The 14,876-nt window shown below is 57.1% G+C and overlaps 1 protein-coding gene across 3 annotated transcripts in view; it reads right to left on the bottom strand.

Annotated features, from left to right (window-relative positions):
* The window catches only part of CAMK2B (calcium/calmodulin dependent protein kinase II beta), a 76,048-nt gene that overhangs the window by 47,137 nt on the left and 14,035 nt on the right, over positions 1-14,876 (bottom strand). For all 3 annotated transcript variants that reach the window (XM_055335295.1, XM_055335296.1, XM_055335297.1), the window contains exon 2: positions 1,021-1,115. In XM_055335295.1, coding sequence (XP_055191270.1) covers positions 1,021-1,115 — 95 coding nt within the window. The remainder of the gene's footprint in view (positions 1-1,020; positions 1,116-14,876) is intronic.

Here is a 14,876-nt window from a genome sequence, read left to right as displayed (position 1 = left end):
AGTCCAGCCACGGGAGGAGGCCGCCGAGCCCACCGCTGTCCCCCAAGCAGCGCCCAAGGAACGCCTGCCATCAGGGGGCGGTCAGGGGCTAGCACTGCTGCATCTCTCCAGAGCCTCCCCACTCACGGCCCCACGCGGCCCTCAGGCCCCAACACTAGCACGGAGCATGGAGGATTCAGGACGGAGTTCCCTGGGCACCACAGGCCCCTTGGCATGAGCTGGGGTGGGAGCGCCCACCCCTGGACACACTCAGGCCTGAAGGCCTGGTACACAGCAGGTCCCCAGACAATGCCTCCATACAGCTCAATAAATGGCACAGGGTGGGCTCAACTGCTTGCTCCCCAGGGCTGCCCCCCACAGTCTCAGGGAGGGATGCAGGCCACCAGCAGCTGCCCTCAGGGCCTCTCCGGCCAGAGGAGGAGCCTCGAGGCTGATTTGTGTCTGGACAAGACGGCAGCAGGTGGGGGCCTCACTGACTCTCCCTGCCCAGAGGTCACCCGGCCTCCCCCAGGCTGACCCTGGGGTCAGAGATGCCCCTCCTCATGCTAGCAGCCCCCTCCCACAATCCCAGCCCCTCGCCCCTTGGGTCTGTACTCTGAGTCACCTGCCTAGGGCAGTGCCCCCACCATGGCTCCGTCCCCCAACCCGGGGACTACGCTCGGACCCCAGGAGGCCACAGTTGTACCTGTGTGCCCAGAAGGGGCCGCTGCCTAGTTAGGCCTCTGGAGGGGCAAGGCCGGCGGGGCGAGGACACATGTCCAGCAGCGCGCTCACCCCTGTGGGCCCAGGGCCCTGCAAACCGTCCCCGGCACGGGGACCTGCAGGGGTCATTCTGGCAGCCCTACAGCGTCCGTCACTAGAAGTCTTCAGGCAACCAAGCGCTCTGACCTCTTGCCCTCCGTGAGCCCCCAGCCAGAGCCACCGGGGGATCCCCTGTCCGAGGGAAGGGGACCCTCTCCCCACAGGTGCCCCTGCAGTCCTGCCGAGCTCTGGGCCCGCGCCGACACAGCCCGTGCCTACCTCTGGCAGACAGTTTCTTGGTGTTGATGATCTTGGCTGCGTACTCATGGCCAGTGCAGAGCTTGACACAGCGCCGGACCACCGAGAAAGCCCCCCTGGGGAAGAAATGGGGAACAGAGACAGGACAGCCAGTTAATCTCCCTGCGAGCACCCAGCACCCAACCACGAAGCCTGGGCAGAGATCTGCTTGGGGATCTGGCTCCCAGCCCCGCTTCCTCGTGCCGGCCTGTGCGGGACCCCGGCTCCCGCGGGACCACAGCCTGGGCGTCCTTGCCAGGCCTGCCCAGGGCCTCTGAGCATGCGGCCTTTGGCTCTCGGCACCGAACTGTGAGGCCCGCGAGCCCTCCCCAGAGCCGTGCCGCCCACGGGGGACTCACTGAAGGTCCGGGAGGGAGGGAGAAGCATCAGCGCCCCAAGCTGCACTGCTAGAGGGTTGGGCCCCTTCCCGGGCCCCTGTGAGAGCAGAGGCTTTAAGTCCCAGGGCAGCACTGGTGCTTTTTTTTTTTTTTAAGATTTTGTTTATTTATTCATAGAGACACAGAGAGAGGCAGAGACACAGGCAGAGGGAGAAGCAGGCTCCACGCAGGGAGCCCGACATGGGACTTGATCCCTGGTCTCCAGGATCACACCCCAGGCTGCAGGTGGTGCCAAACCGCTGCGCCACCCGGGCTGCCCAGCACTGGTGCTTCTGAGGGCAGGGGTGGGGCGTGCAGGGCCAGTCTGGAGGGTCGAGCCAGCTACAGCCATGAGGCCGGTACCAGGGGGCCCACAACCCACGGATGCTGACCCTCAAGAGGGGGCAGGCTTGCCAGAGACCAGAGAGCAGGCCCTGCGGGTCCCCTCGAGGTCCTCTGGGGTCCTCCACTTGTCACCAGTGTTGGTTTAATCTGATTTCAGATGGTTTCCCAAGAACGCTGGACGGGTATGCATGAGTCAGGCCCAGAAAGGGAATGGCTCGGGAAGGGTCTGTGGTCCAGCCGGGAGGTCACTGGATGGGCAGGTGCAGGCCTTCCTGCCGTCTACGCAGCCTGAGAATCCCGTGGCCACAGAAGCCCCACGTTCTGGGCAACGCAAAAGCAGCGTCTCAGAGAACATCTGCAGGGGCACGTGTCTGCACTCAACCGGAAGGACATGATCCTCAGGACACACGGTCAGCAGGTCAGCAGCCCCTCACAGGTGTCACCAGCACGCACTAGTCACTCTCTTCATCCCCTCACGGGGGCTTGTCACCCTGTCACACAATCCAGGGAAGAGCGAGTGCCAGACAGTAAGACAGAGACGCGTTCACACAGCCTCTGATAAAGCCACTTTGTCACCACTTGTCCTGTGCCTGATTCATAATTAAGTGTAACCATCCATACGCACTCACAGGACACAACGTGGCAGGGTTGGCTGGGGGCCTTGGAACATGATCCCCCCCCCCCCCGATAAGGGGGCACTACTAGATCCCTTTGGGATAAAACTTCATTACATGTATTACTCGCGTTCTTGGAAAAAAAATAAATATTGCACTAAATCTAATTGAACATTGTCTTAATGATGAAGGTCATTATAACCAACGGTTGTGCATTGGGCTGTGTCTTGCTTTTCCAAAGTCAGCCCAAGAATCAGGCGGTGGCTGCCTCTGCGGGACAGGCAGTTTTGGGGACACGCATCCTCGGCACCTGTGATCCTCCACACTATGTAAGGAAATATTTACAGAAACGATGATTTCTTTTTTTCTTTTGACCCTTGCAGGAGGGGAAAAGCCAGGAGCCATCTGCCCGTCTGGGTTCAAATCCTGCTCTGTCCATATTGCATCCCTCTCCCTGAGCCTGTATCCCCAACCACGGAAGGAGCAAGGGAGGCTCCCAGGGCTGCCCGAGGGCTGAGCGAGGCCTGCGTGGCCACTTGCCCACCCACCGCTGGCCCCTGCATCCACCCTGCAGCACCGCATTTACTGTTCGCCTGAGGCTCTGCAAGCCTCCATGGGGCAGTCAGGACTTCCCATGCCACAGCTGACCTCACAGGGCAGGCCTGACCCCCCGCTGGAAGTTGCCAACAGCTGGACTGCACGCTTACGGCAAGCCTGCGGCAGGGTGGACGCCAAGGGAGGTGGCCAGGGGACAGAGGCGGGCCCATTCTGGGAGCGGGGCCAGGCCCATAGGCCCTTCCACCAGGCGGGGTAAGTACGGGCATCAACAGCAGTGGGCCGGGAATCCTGCCCAGCACACAGCAGAGTGTGTGTGAACAAAATGACCGAGAGCCCACGGGTGGAGAGACTCTCGGACAGACAGCTATGCAGACCCTGCCGAGGCTGGCCTTCTGCCCCACGTCCTGGGGGGCTGCCTCCCTCCCAGGCCACACAGTGGTTTTTCTTCCACAGAAGCTCTAAGCCTGGGAGAGTGAGGGTCTGAGTGAGGCCAGGGGCAGGAGTCAGCAGAGGGAATGAAGGCAGTGCATCCAGCAAGCACTCCATAATGGAGCTCATGGGAGCTCACTGGACATGGGCCTTTTTCTCCCAGTGTCCCGCCTGCCAGGTCGGGGGAGGGCACCTCCGGGAGCCCCTCTGGGGTCATCCCTGTTGCCGGGCCTGGAGGAATGTTCTAGAAAGAGCTGTCCCCACCCTTGTCGGCCATGGGGCTCTGGACCCCATCGCCCATCAAAACCCAGTCTATGAATGAGGGGCTGGGCCTGGGGCTCAGGTGTCCAAGGGGAGCTGCTGTGGAAGTTGCCAGGAGAGGCCAGCCAGGTGCTAGGGCAGCCCCTGCGCTGGAGGACTTCCTGCACCGCACCCCGAGCGGGCAGCAAGCCCAGGGAGGCCAGTGCGGCCCCAGGGACTACCACTCCTCCGCCCTCTGGTCACCACAGACCCCAATCTCTCTGCCCCCTCACCCGGGGCTGTCCCTGAAAGTCGGCCAGAACCTGCGCCCCCAGGCCGGCCGCCAGCCCTCCGGCACCTGGACTGGGGCTCTGGCTGGCAGGCTCAAGGCTGCACCCCCAGAACCACCAGTGCGCTGGGAAGCCTATGCTGTTCCCCACAAGCCAGGGTCCCCATGTCCCGGACACCGCACATCCTCCCTCCTCCCACCATGTCCTACCTCCAGAACCGAATCTTTGAGGACAAGGACCCAACACGACTCGGGGTCTCTGTTCTGAACTCCAGGACACTTCTCTGCGATGCCACCCTCACAGCGAACCCGATCTTTTCTGAGCCTTCAGACCCACAAGGACTCTAAGCACTTATTTTTAAATGAGTTTTATCTGACTTTTAAAGGCCCCCCAGCACTTGCTGCCCAGGGGCCTCAGGACCCCAACACCCTATTCAGATCACTTGAGTTCAACCAGCAGGCACCAGGCTCCAGGCTGACAGCGGACCACCTCCCCCGGGGGGCGGATGCAGTGCAGGAACCCGCGGCTCCATCACCTCCGGCCCATCCTGGTGGGCAAGCACCCCGCACACCCATGCCCTCCGGCTCTGCTCAGGGACCTCCAGGGTGTGCCCTCCATCTGCCTGCAGAGGTCTCCCACCCAGGGGAGCCCTGTGAGGTCACCCTGCCCCCTGCTCTCCCCACCTTTCCAGGGGCTGCCCCCTCCTCTGCATCCTCACACGCAGGACCCCATCCTCGGGGCAGGCGGTGTGGGGGCCTCTGCACAGGGGGGCAAGGCCACACACCCCCGGACCTCCCTCCCCTCCCGGTCCAGCCTGGGCCCCCCCAGCAGCACGGTCCACACCCCACTTTCCTCCAGCCTGAAACACCCGCACATGCCTGCCCCCAGTGCCGCACGGAGCTCGCGCCTGATGCACATCACCTGCGGCCGCCACCGGCTCCCGCCACACCTTCCCTGGGAACACTTGCCCCCCTGCTCTGCCCACCTGCCCACCTGCCCACCGGCCCAGAGCGCACCTGCCTCCGCCTGCCCCGCCTCTGCCCCTTCCTTCCCGCACCTCTCCTCTGCCAGCCCCGCCCTGCAGCTCCTCCCGGTCCCTGTGGCTGCATCTGCCCCTGTCAACCTCGTCCCTGCCCCTGCTGTGCCCTCCCTGCTTAGCTGGGGGGCTCAGCCCCATCCAGCTTCCAGGCCCAAGGCACACACCGGGAGCCCCTTGCCCCGCCGCCCCCACCGCCACTCCCCACCTGGCTGAGCGGCCGACTCGCCAGGTTCCAAAGGAGTCAGGAGGGCCAGCCCGCAGCGCAGGTGCATCGGTGCCGGTGCCCGGGCGGCCAGCTCGGCCACCCCCACGTCCGGACCTCAGGCCCCGCAGGAGGCTGCTGTGTTCCCGCGGGGTCTCCAAGTGCACCCCCGACAAAGTCAGAGGCCTTGGGCAAATCAAAGGACCCACCCCTGCCTGCCTGGGGGAGGCAGCCCATGGAGGATGCACGTGTGCTCCCCCCACTCCCGCCCCGAGCCCACCGTCGGCTGCATGACCTCTCCCCTGGGCTAGGCAAGCACCGGGAGCACCTGCTGGCCAGACAGGTTGTCTCCCCAACAGATCCCTAAGGTGTGTCCTCTCTCCCAGGTCTGGCCGCCCCAGGCTTATCTGGGGGGCCTGTGCCGGGGTGGGGGTGCACCACGCAGGAGTCAGAAAGGCCCCTGGCCTGTTCATGTGCCTTCATCTAAACTAAACCAGCTGCTATTTATTTGTCCCATAGCTTAATGTTTTTAAGTCACCTCTGACTGAAATGAGCTCCTGCGAATGAAGGAAGGGGGGTCCTTTTATATTTTCTATCTTGACTTAAGTAATTGGGTGGAAAACATTAACTTCTCCATGAAACAGAGAGCCAAGACTGCTGATTATTATGTATTTTCCTGCTAATACTACTACTAATAATAATAAACAATCCATGCTCACAGCGGAAAATGGAATCAACAAAATAAAGAACAAGTTGAAGGTGCTGCTTACATTCTGCTTTCTCTTCCCTCTCGGAAACATCGGAAACAACTCTTCCACAGCATGACATGAGGCAGCTGCAAACTGCTCTACCAGAGGACACCCGTCCCAGGGACACCAGGAGAGTATGTCAGCCTCCCAGGCCTCCCAGCCTCGCCTGCCTCCCAGCCTCCTCTGCCTCCCCAGCCCCCCTGCCTCCCAGCCTCCCCAGCCTCCCAGCCTCCTCTGCCTCCCAGCCTTCTCTGCCTCCCAGCCTCCTCTACCTCCCAGCCTCCCCTGCCCGCCCAGTCTTCCAGCCTCCTCTGCTTCCCCAGCTTCCCAGCCTCCCCTGCCTCCCAGCCTCCTCTGCCTCCCAGCCTCCTCTGCCTCCCCAGCCTCCTCTGCCTCTCAGCCTCCCAGCCTCCTCTGCCTCTCCTAGTGAGGAGAGCGAGCAGCTCCCCAACAGGATCTGGACAAGCGCGTGTCCCACTGGGCAGGAGCTACAGGTCCCGCTGCAGCGGGGACATCCAGGGCTCAGGCCCACGAGAGCTGCCCATCCCCAGAAACATCCTGGCTGTCACTCTGGGGACGGTGTCCCACTGCTGTCCAGGGAGGAAACAGGGAAATGGGCCTGAAGAAGCGTGACTAGAGACCGGCGTGGACATGTCATCGTCCATGTGAACGCTCGCACCCCCGCGGCCTCGGCAGCATCCACACAAGCTGAGTGTGCCAGGGCCTGGTTTTTGGTCGGCTTTGCTGTTGAGCGTCACTTCCCACACATCCCCGCTCTGCGCTAGATCACAGCTGGCCCTCTCTGGAGCAGAGAACATTCCTCCAGGGAAGTGGAGTGCTCCCTCGGCTGGCAGGCATTTGGGATGATGATCTCCCTCCTCATAAATGGCCTGCCCTGCACATCTCCATTATTTCCATGGACTTTACTAAGGCCCACAGCTGGGCGGTTTGCAACACCTGTCCAACCCGGCCTTCCCGAGGCCCTCGGAATCCCGGCGGCTCCCAGCCCCGACCTCTGAGCCCAGGCGAGGAGCTAAAGCTCTGCTCGTCCCTGCTGTGCTGGCGTCCTGGGGCCACCTTAGGAAGCGCCACAGGCTGGCGGCTCAAACAGCAGAAAGGCGCTGTCTCCCCGACCCAGAGGCTAGAAGTCCCAGATCAACGTCCTGGTCCCTCCTGAGGCGGTGGGGGAGGCTCTGTTCTGGCCTCCCCCAGCTCCTGGGGGTTTTCTGGAGATCCTCGGTGCTCCCTGGTTTGCAGAAGCATCACCCCAACCTCTGCTTTCCCGTTCACACGGCATTCTCCCTGTGTGCACGTCTCTATCCAAATTTCTCCATTTTAGAAAGACACAGTCATATTAGATGAGGGGCATCCTGCTGTAGGATGTAACTTGTTACACGTGCCCAGGGCCTATCTCCATACCAGGTCACATTCTGAGGCACCGGGGTCAGCACACCCACATGCCAATTCTGAGGAGACACGATTAATTCAGCCACCAGCACACGCTGCCCCAACGCTACCTCATGGAGTTTGCCACCATGTGCCCCAGGGAAATGTTTTCCAAATCATGTTCCTCAAGTATCTCCTCCACAGGAGGTTAACGGGGGGTAGGTACAGAGGGGGCTCCGTGGGCATGTAAGTTTGGGAACCAGTAAGATAAATGGGTCACCTTCCTCCTGCCTTCCCTCCTTTCTTTTTCAGTTGCGGGACTTCCCAAGTCAACATGCTCATCTGGGCTATGAGTGTCCAACTAGGGAGTACAAGGTGCGCCTTTCCCTAACTCACTCCACCACATAAATCTTTGCTCAGAAAGTCTCAGGAGGGCCAGGAATGGGGGCAGAGGGGCTTCTGGTCTAAAGGCCTCAAGACTGACCCCTTTCTGAAATGCTATGAGACCCCTGGAAGTCCAGCAACAGACATCTTCTGGATGAATCAGTCCACAAAGCAAGAGATGGCGAGGCAGGGCAGACACACCACCGGCCGGCCAGCTGAGGTCCCCAGCGCCCTCAAGGACACACAGCCAAACCCAAAAAGAGCAGCCACTTCACCTGGAGTCTTGTGGATGCAGGTCAGACCAAAAACCCAGCAGGGCCCTGCCCGCCCACCTGTGATGCATACCCGGACAACGTCTGGGCGTAAGGTCGCACAATGTTGACGAATCATCATGACTTGTTCGGTCACAGAGTTCGTACAGCCCCACACAGATGAAGAGAGCTTGACCTCGATATGTGTCCCCAGTGTTCGATGTAAGTCTCACGGCTCACACCGTCACCCTCAACACTGCCCAGACCCACCACCCTTCTGCACCACAGTGGGGGTTCCTTGGGTCCCAGTTCTCCCAGACTACACACACCCTTGAGAAACTTCCTGGAGGGCTTGAGGCAGCAGAAATGATGGGAACAAGAGGGGCTCCAGCCCAGCAGATGCAGGGGAGTCTGAAGGGGGTGGAACACGCTGGGATGCTTCCCTGGAGACAGAGTTACTTTGGGAAGATGAAAAAGTTCTGGAGATGGACAGTGGTGATGGCTGTGCCACACTGTGTATGTCCTTAATGCTACTGAATGGTGCACTAAAAATGGTTAAACTGGTAAGTTTTAAATTCTGTATATTTTACCACAATGAGAAAAATAAAGGGATGGAGAGTGCTGTGCTGACGGTAATTTGAAACAACAGGAGGGATCCCTGGGTGGCTCAGCAGTTTGGTGCCTGCCTTCGACCCAGGGCATGATCCTGGGGTCCCGAGGTCGAGTCCCACATCGGGCTCCCTGCATGGAGCCTGCTTCTCCTCTGCCTGTGTCTCTGCCCCGCCCCCCCCCTCTCTCTGCCTGTGTCTCTGCCTCTCTCTCTCTAAGTCTCTCATGAATAAATAAATAAAATCTTAAAAAAAAAAACAGGAGTAGCTGTTTTCATGTCAGACAGAGCTGACTTGAGCAAGGAGAGTTATCAGGATAAAGAGGGCATCACATGAAGATCAGGTGATCATTTCTCTAAGAAGACATGATAAGCCTTAATACATACACACCCGAGACAGCGTGTCCAACTACACGAGGCAAAACTGATAGAACTACAAGAAGTGGATGATCCCGTGATTATGGTTGGAGACTTCTACAGCCTCTAGCAGAGGTAGACTTATCCAGCGGGCAGGAAATCGGGAAGGCCACGGCTGAACTCACCAGCACCATCAGTCAGCTGCATCTACTGGACATCTACAGGCGACTTCATCCAGTAATAACAGAATACACATTTTTCTCCAGCTCACAGGAAACACCCAGACCGAGTTCTGGGCCATAAAACACATCTTAACAAATTTAGAAGAATAGAAATCTCAGATCACAGTGGGATTAAACTGGAAACACAAACAGAAAGATAGCTAGAATCGCTTTCTCTGCCTTTTAGCTAAGATCAAGTGTAGAAAGCTCGAAAACCAGCTTTTCCCTCTGCCTATGTCTCTGCCTCTCTCTCTCTGTCTCTCATGGATAAACAAATAAAATATTTTTTAAAAAAATGGGATCCCTGGGTGGCTCAGCGGTTAAGTGTCTGCCTTCGGCTCAGGGCATGATCCTGGAGTTCTGGGATCGAGTCCCACATCGGACTCCCTGCAGGGAGCCTGCTTCTCCCTCTGCCTGTGTCTCTGCTCTCTCTCTTTCTATGTCTCTCATGAATAAATAAATAAAATATTTTTTAAAAAAGAAAACTAAAATACATGGAGAAGACATTACTTAAAATCAATCATCTAATCTCCTACCTTAGGAAACTAGAAAAGGAAGAGCAAAGTAAGTCTAAAAGAAGGAAAAGACACAATAAAAGAGCAGAAATCAATGAAATTGAAAACAGGAAATAAACAGAGAAAATCAATGAAACCAAAGCTGATTCTTTGAAAAGATCCATAAAATTGATAAGCCTTTAGCCAGGATAAGAATAAAGGAGAGAGGGAACAAATTACTAACATCAGGAATGAAAGCAGAGTCAACACTCATCCCACAGAAATTACAAGGATAATGAATACTATGAACAACTCTATGCCCACAAAGTCGATAAAACAGATGAAATGGACCAATTCACTGGAAGATATAATCTGTCAAAACTCACACAAGAAGAAATGGAAAATGTGAAGAGGCCTATATCTATTATAGAAATGGGATCAATAATTAATAACCTTCCCAAATAGAAGGCCCTGGGCTCACATGGGTTCACTGGTGAGTCCTACCAAACATTTAAGGAAGAAATTATACCAATTCTCTTCTAGAGAAAAAGAAGCAGCTGGAATATGTCCTAACTCATTCTGTGAAGCCATCTTACCCTAAAACCAAAACCACTAGAAAAAGAAACTACAGACCAGTATCCCTCATGAATACAGGTGCAAACATCCTCAACAAAACATTAGCAAATAGAATCCAACTATGGGGCAGCCCGGGTAGCTTAGTGGTTTAGCGTCTGCCTTCGGCCCAGGGCGTGATCCTGGAGACCCGGGATCAAGTCCCACATCGGGCTCCCTGCATGGAGCCTGCTTCTCCCTCTGCCTGTCTCTGCCTCTCTCTCCCTGTGTAGCTCATAAATAAATAAATAAATACAATCTTTAAAAAAAAAGAAAAATAATCCAACAATATACAAATAGGATTATAAACCCGGGCCACAGAGCATTTACCCCTGGTATGCAAGGCTGGCTGGTTAAATATTTCAAAACCAACTAACATACTCCATCACATCAACTGATTTAAAAGGAAAATCACATGACCATATCAACAGATGCAGCAAAAGCATCCGACAACATCCAACACTCATTCATAATAAAAACTCTCAGCAAACTAGGAACAGAGGGGAACTATCCCAACTTGATAAAGAACACTGTATCAGTCAACTCAAAATGTCACATTCTGGGGGGAGGGGGGCCTTAAAAAACAGGAATTTATTTTCTCACAGTTCTGGAGGCTGGAGATCCAAAACCAAGGTCCAGCAAGTTCAGTTTCTTATGTGAGCTCTCAGCTCCTGACCTGCAGGGAGCCACCATCTCCTATGCAGACCTGGCCTTTCCTCAGTGGTGCATATGGAGAGCAGGGCAACTCTGGTGTCTCTTCTTATAAAGACATGAATCCTATTAGGTCAGCGACCCACTCTTATGACCTCAAGTAACCTTAATTACTTCCTGAAGATCTTATCTCCAAATACAGTCACACTGGGGGTTAAGGCTTTGACCTATTAATTTGGACCTATTAATTTGGGCAGGGCATAGTTGAGTCCTTAGCAAGAATCTGCAAAGAACCTACAACTCACCTCATACTTTTGGAGAGAAAGTAAGTGCTTTTCCTCTAAGATCAGATACAAGGCAAAGATGTCCCTTTTCACCACCCCTTTCCAACGTCATACTGGGAACCCTAGCTAATAATACACCAAGACAAGAAAAGGAAATAAAAGGTACACAGCTTGGGAAGACAAGAATAAAACTGTCTTTCTTTGCAGACAGTATGATTATCAATGTAAAAAATCTCCCAAAATGGACATATACACAAACTCCTGGAACTAATAAGCAGTTATACCAAAGTTGCAAGATACAAGATTAATATACAAAAGTTAATTGCTTTCCACATACCAGCAACAAGCAAGTGGAATCTGAGGTTTAAAACACCACACCATCTACGTTACCACCAAAAAACATGACGTGCTTAGGTACAAATCTAGCAAAATATATAGGAGAGCTATAGAAGAAAGACTCAAAGCTTTCCTGAATGAAATCAAGGAACTGAACAAATGCAGAGATATCCCCTGTCCATGGACAGGAAGACCCAACACCGTCAGGATGTCGGCTCTTCCCAGCTTGCTCTAGATTTAATGCGATCCTAATCAAGATCCCAGAAAAAACCAACACCGAAACTGAAGTTTATTTGGAGGCAAAAGACCCAGAGTAGCCAACACAAGATCAGAGGAGAGTTAAGTCCTAGGCTGACGCTGCCCAGTTTTAGGACATTGTACAAAGCTGCAGGAAGCAGGACGGGGTGCTCTGCTGGAAGCATAGACAGTGCATCCATGGGAGAGAACAGAGAGCCCAGAAATAGGCCCACACAAACCTCTGGCTGACTCCGGGCAAGTCTGCAAAGAAAAGTCTCCTCGACAAGGTACTTGTTATGGTCTGAATGCTTGTGCTCCCCAGTTCATGTGTCAGAATCTAACTCCCAAGGTGATGGTATTAGGAGGAGGCATCTTGGGAGGGGACTGGTCACAAGGGTGGAGCCCACAGGATGGGACTCGTGCCTTAGAAGAGACCTCCGAGAGATGCCTCCATTCCCTCCAGTGTGTGAGGACACAGGGACGAAGCTGTCCACTCAGCAGGCTCTCGCCAGACACTAAATCTACAAGCACCATGGCCTTGGACCCCCAGCCCCCAGAACAGTAAGAAATCATTTTTCATAAGCCCCCCAGTTTACGGTATTTTGGTTATAGTAGCCTGAACAGACTAAGTACTGGAATTGGTTGACATCCATGGCTGAGGGTCAGGGAGGGCAGCGGGGATGGGCCCAGAGGCCCCTGAGGCTCCCCTCCATCAGCTGGTCTGGCTCACCTGCCCCGTCTCCCACCAGTTCTCTCACCCCTTTCTCTCAAGTAACCCAGCTTCTCCAGGAATCTTCAGCAACAGTCACACTGGGCCCCCGCCGGAAGCCATGGTCCTAACGAGAGCCTCGTACACATCCAGCAAAGAGGAAAATAAGGACAGACAGGGCAGGAGGGAGGGGGGAGGAGGGCCCAGCACTGCCCGGGAGCCCTGGGGCCCAGTGCCCCCCTCCCGTCCACTGGCAGCTCAGAGTGGCCTCGAGGCCTGCGGTGGCCCCCGCAGCCAGACAGGTCAGCTCCACACCGGAGGCTCTGCCTCTCGGGGTTCCTCCCCTGCCTACACGGGGGGGCTCTTGGCCAGTCCAGGGCCCACCCACTCTCAGGGCTGTGTTCCCCCCACAGGAGCGCTGGGCCCAGAGGTGGGTGGGGACCACCTGGGAGAACCATCTGCACACCCGCCGCCCAAAGTGGACTCTCGTCTGACAGCGTTCCTATGGCCACGGCCACCGGAGCTTCCGATCCTTTCTCCACGAGCCACCAGCTCCCACCGTCACCCATGGGGCATTTGGATCTGGGTGCGCTGCGCAGCTCCCTCTGCATGAGGGCGTCTCCCCTTCACCACGGGCAGCCCCTGGGGCCCCACCGGAGGGAACAGCTTCGTCACGGGCCTGGGAGGGAGGCAGCAAGGTGGGTCTTGAACTCGGACACCTCAGGGCAGGGCCTGTGCCCGCTCCTTCTCGCTCCCAGAACGCAGAAGCCTCGGAAGCTGGCCACCAGCTGGTGGCCAGGCATGGCAGCAGTGACACGCGACGCACAGGAAGCCCAGCCAGGCCTGCAGGTGGCACCCACCCCACCTTGCCTCGCCCCCGGCCCTCGCCCTCTTCTCCCTGGCCGGCCCCACATCCACTCTGCAAGGACCAGGGTGGACACTGAGGACAAAGTGGTACAGTGTCCCCGGGCCTGCCTGCGTCCCGAGGGTGAGGCCCCGCTGGCCTTGGGGGGCACCTATGATGACCCCTGGTCCCAGGACCCACCACTGAGGTAGAGAGAGGACGGCCTTGCCTCACTGGCCTCCTGCACCCATCCAGTGCCAGGCCCCCTGCTCCCCCCGAGGCAACGCGCCCTGAGCAAGCATTATAGGGTGCTGCCCGTGACTGCCGGGCAAGCCCATCCCAGGGTTCCTGGGACCTAGGGCCAAAGGGGTTCCCCAAGGAGGAGCCGGTTCGGGTGGGGGCTCCTGGCCCAACCCCGACGCCCACAGCCACTCTAGCTCCAGCCGCATGGGGTGCCTGGGGCTCCACCTTACTTGGGGCTTGGACAGAGAGCGCCGAGTCCTTCTGCCCACAAGAGCTGTGAACACTTCCACAGTGTTAAAATTCGGACATGTCATGAGGAGGAAGAAAGCATCTCCTGGCTCCCGGAGGTTGCAGAGGCCTGACCCCACCTGCGTCTCCCCTGGGGGGCTCCGCCTCTCTGCAGATGTCCTCAGGGGGCAGTCTGAGATGGGCTACATTGGAATCTCGAGAGGTCCTCCCGCTGGGAATCCTGGTCCAGAGGGAAAACTGCAGCAGAGAGAGTCCGAGGGGACCCCCAGGGCCAAGCAAGCTCGCCCCATGGAACCCCCTCTGACCTCCAGGCCCCATGGCCCTGGCTCCATGGCCACACCCCTGCTATGGGCCCGGCACCCCTCCCTGGAGAGGGGTCTGTGTCACTGCCCCGTCAGTGTGACCAAGGACAGATCCGAATGCCCACCTGGAGAAATAGGGCAGCTGGAGTCACACACAGCCCCAGCGGGGGCTCCCCCCAAATGGTACCTGGGCCTGCCTTCCAGCCAGGGCTCCCCGGGGGACAAAGCCACAGTCGCCCCAGAGACACAGCCGGGCAGTCAGGGACAGGGCCACAGGGGACATGGCCCCCCACCCCGGCGGGCCTGGAGTTACTGCCCAGGCTGCTCCCAGGGGCCATGGAAGGAGTGGCAGCAACAGGGTCAGGGCAGTGTCTCCACTGTGTCCTCGGGCACACACCACTTGCTCTGCACAAGTCCCCCAAGCATGGAGCCTACTGTCCCCTGCGCCAGGCAGAGGCCTCGGGCGTCTAGAACTTACAGGGACACGGGCTGTTTCTTGCAAGGTGTACATCCGGTAAAGCTTCAGGGACTCGTTCTCGGTTGTGTTTCAGGTCAATCTGAGTTCACCCTGAGTTTTATTCTCGAGGAATGCACATGTCCGTGTGATCGGCTCGCGGGCACCTGAGCATCAGATGGCTGAGCTCTGTGGCCAGTCCCCAAGCAAAGCCATGGGTTTCACACGAGCAGCATATGGGGTCAGAAAAGACCCCAGAAAGTCTCTGACCCAGTCCCCCCACTTCTAGAGGGGTGACTGAAACAGAGGCTACACGGAAGCTCAAGGCTGCACAGCCCAGTGTGGCAACACCGTGGTCAGAGCAGGAGATACGT

Source organism: Nyctereutes procyonoides, unplaced genomic scaffold (genome assembly GCF_905146905.1).
Source record: "Nyctereutes procyonoides isolate TBG_1078 unplaced genomic scaffold, NYPRO_anot_genome, whole genome shotgun sequence".
In the NCBI taxonomy this organism is placed as follows: domain Eukaryota; kingdom Metazoa; phylum Chordata; class Mammalia; order Carnivora; family Canidae; genus Nyctereutes; species Nyctereutes procyonoides.
Note: the sequence above shows the minus strand (reverse complement) of the source record. Positions and strands in the feature narration are given on the sequence as shown.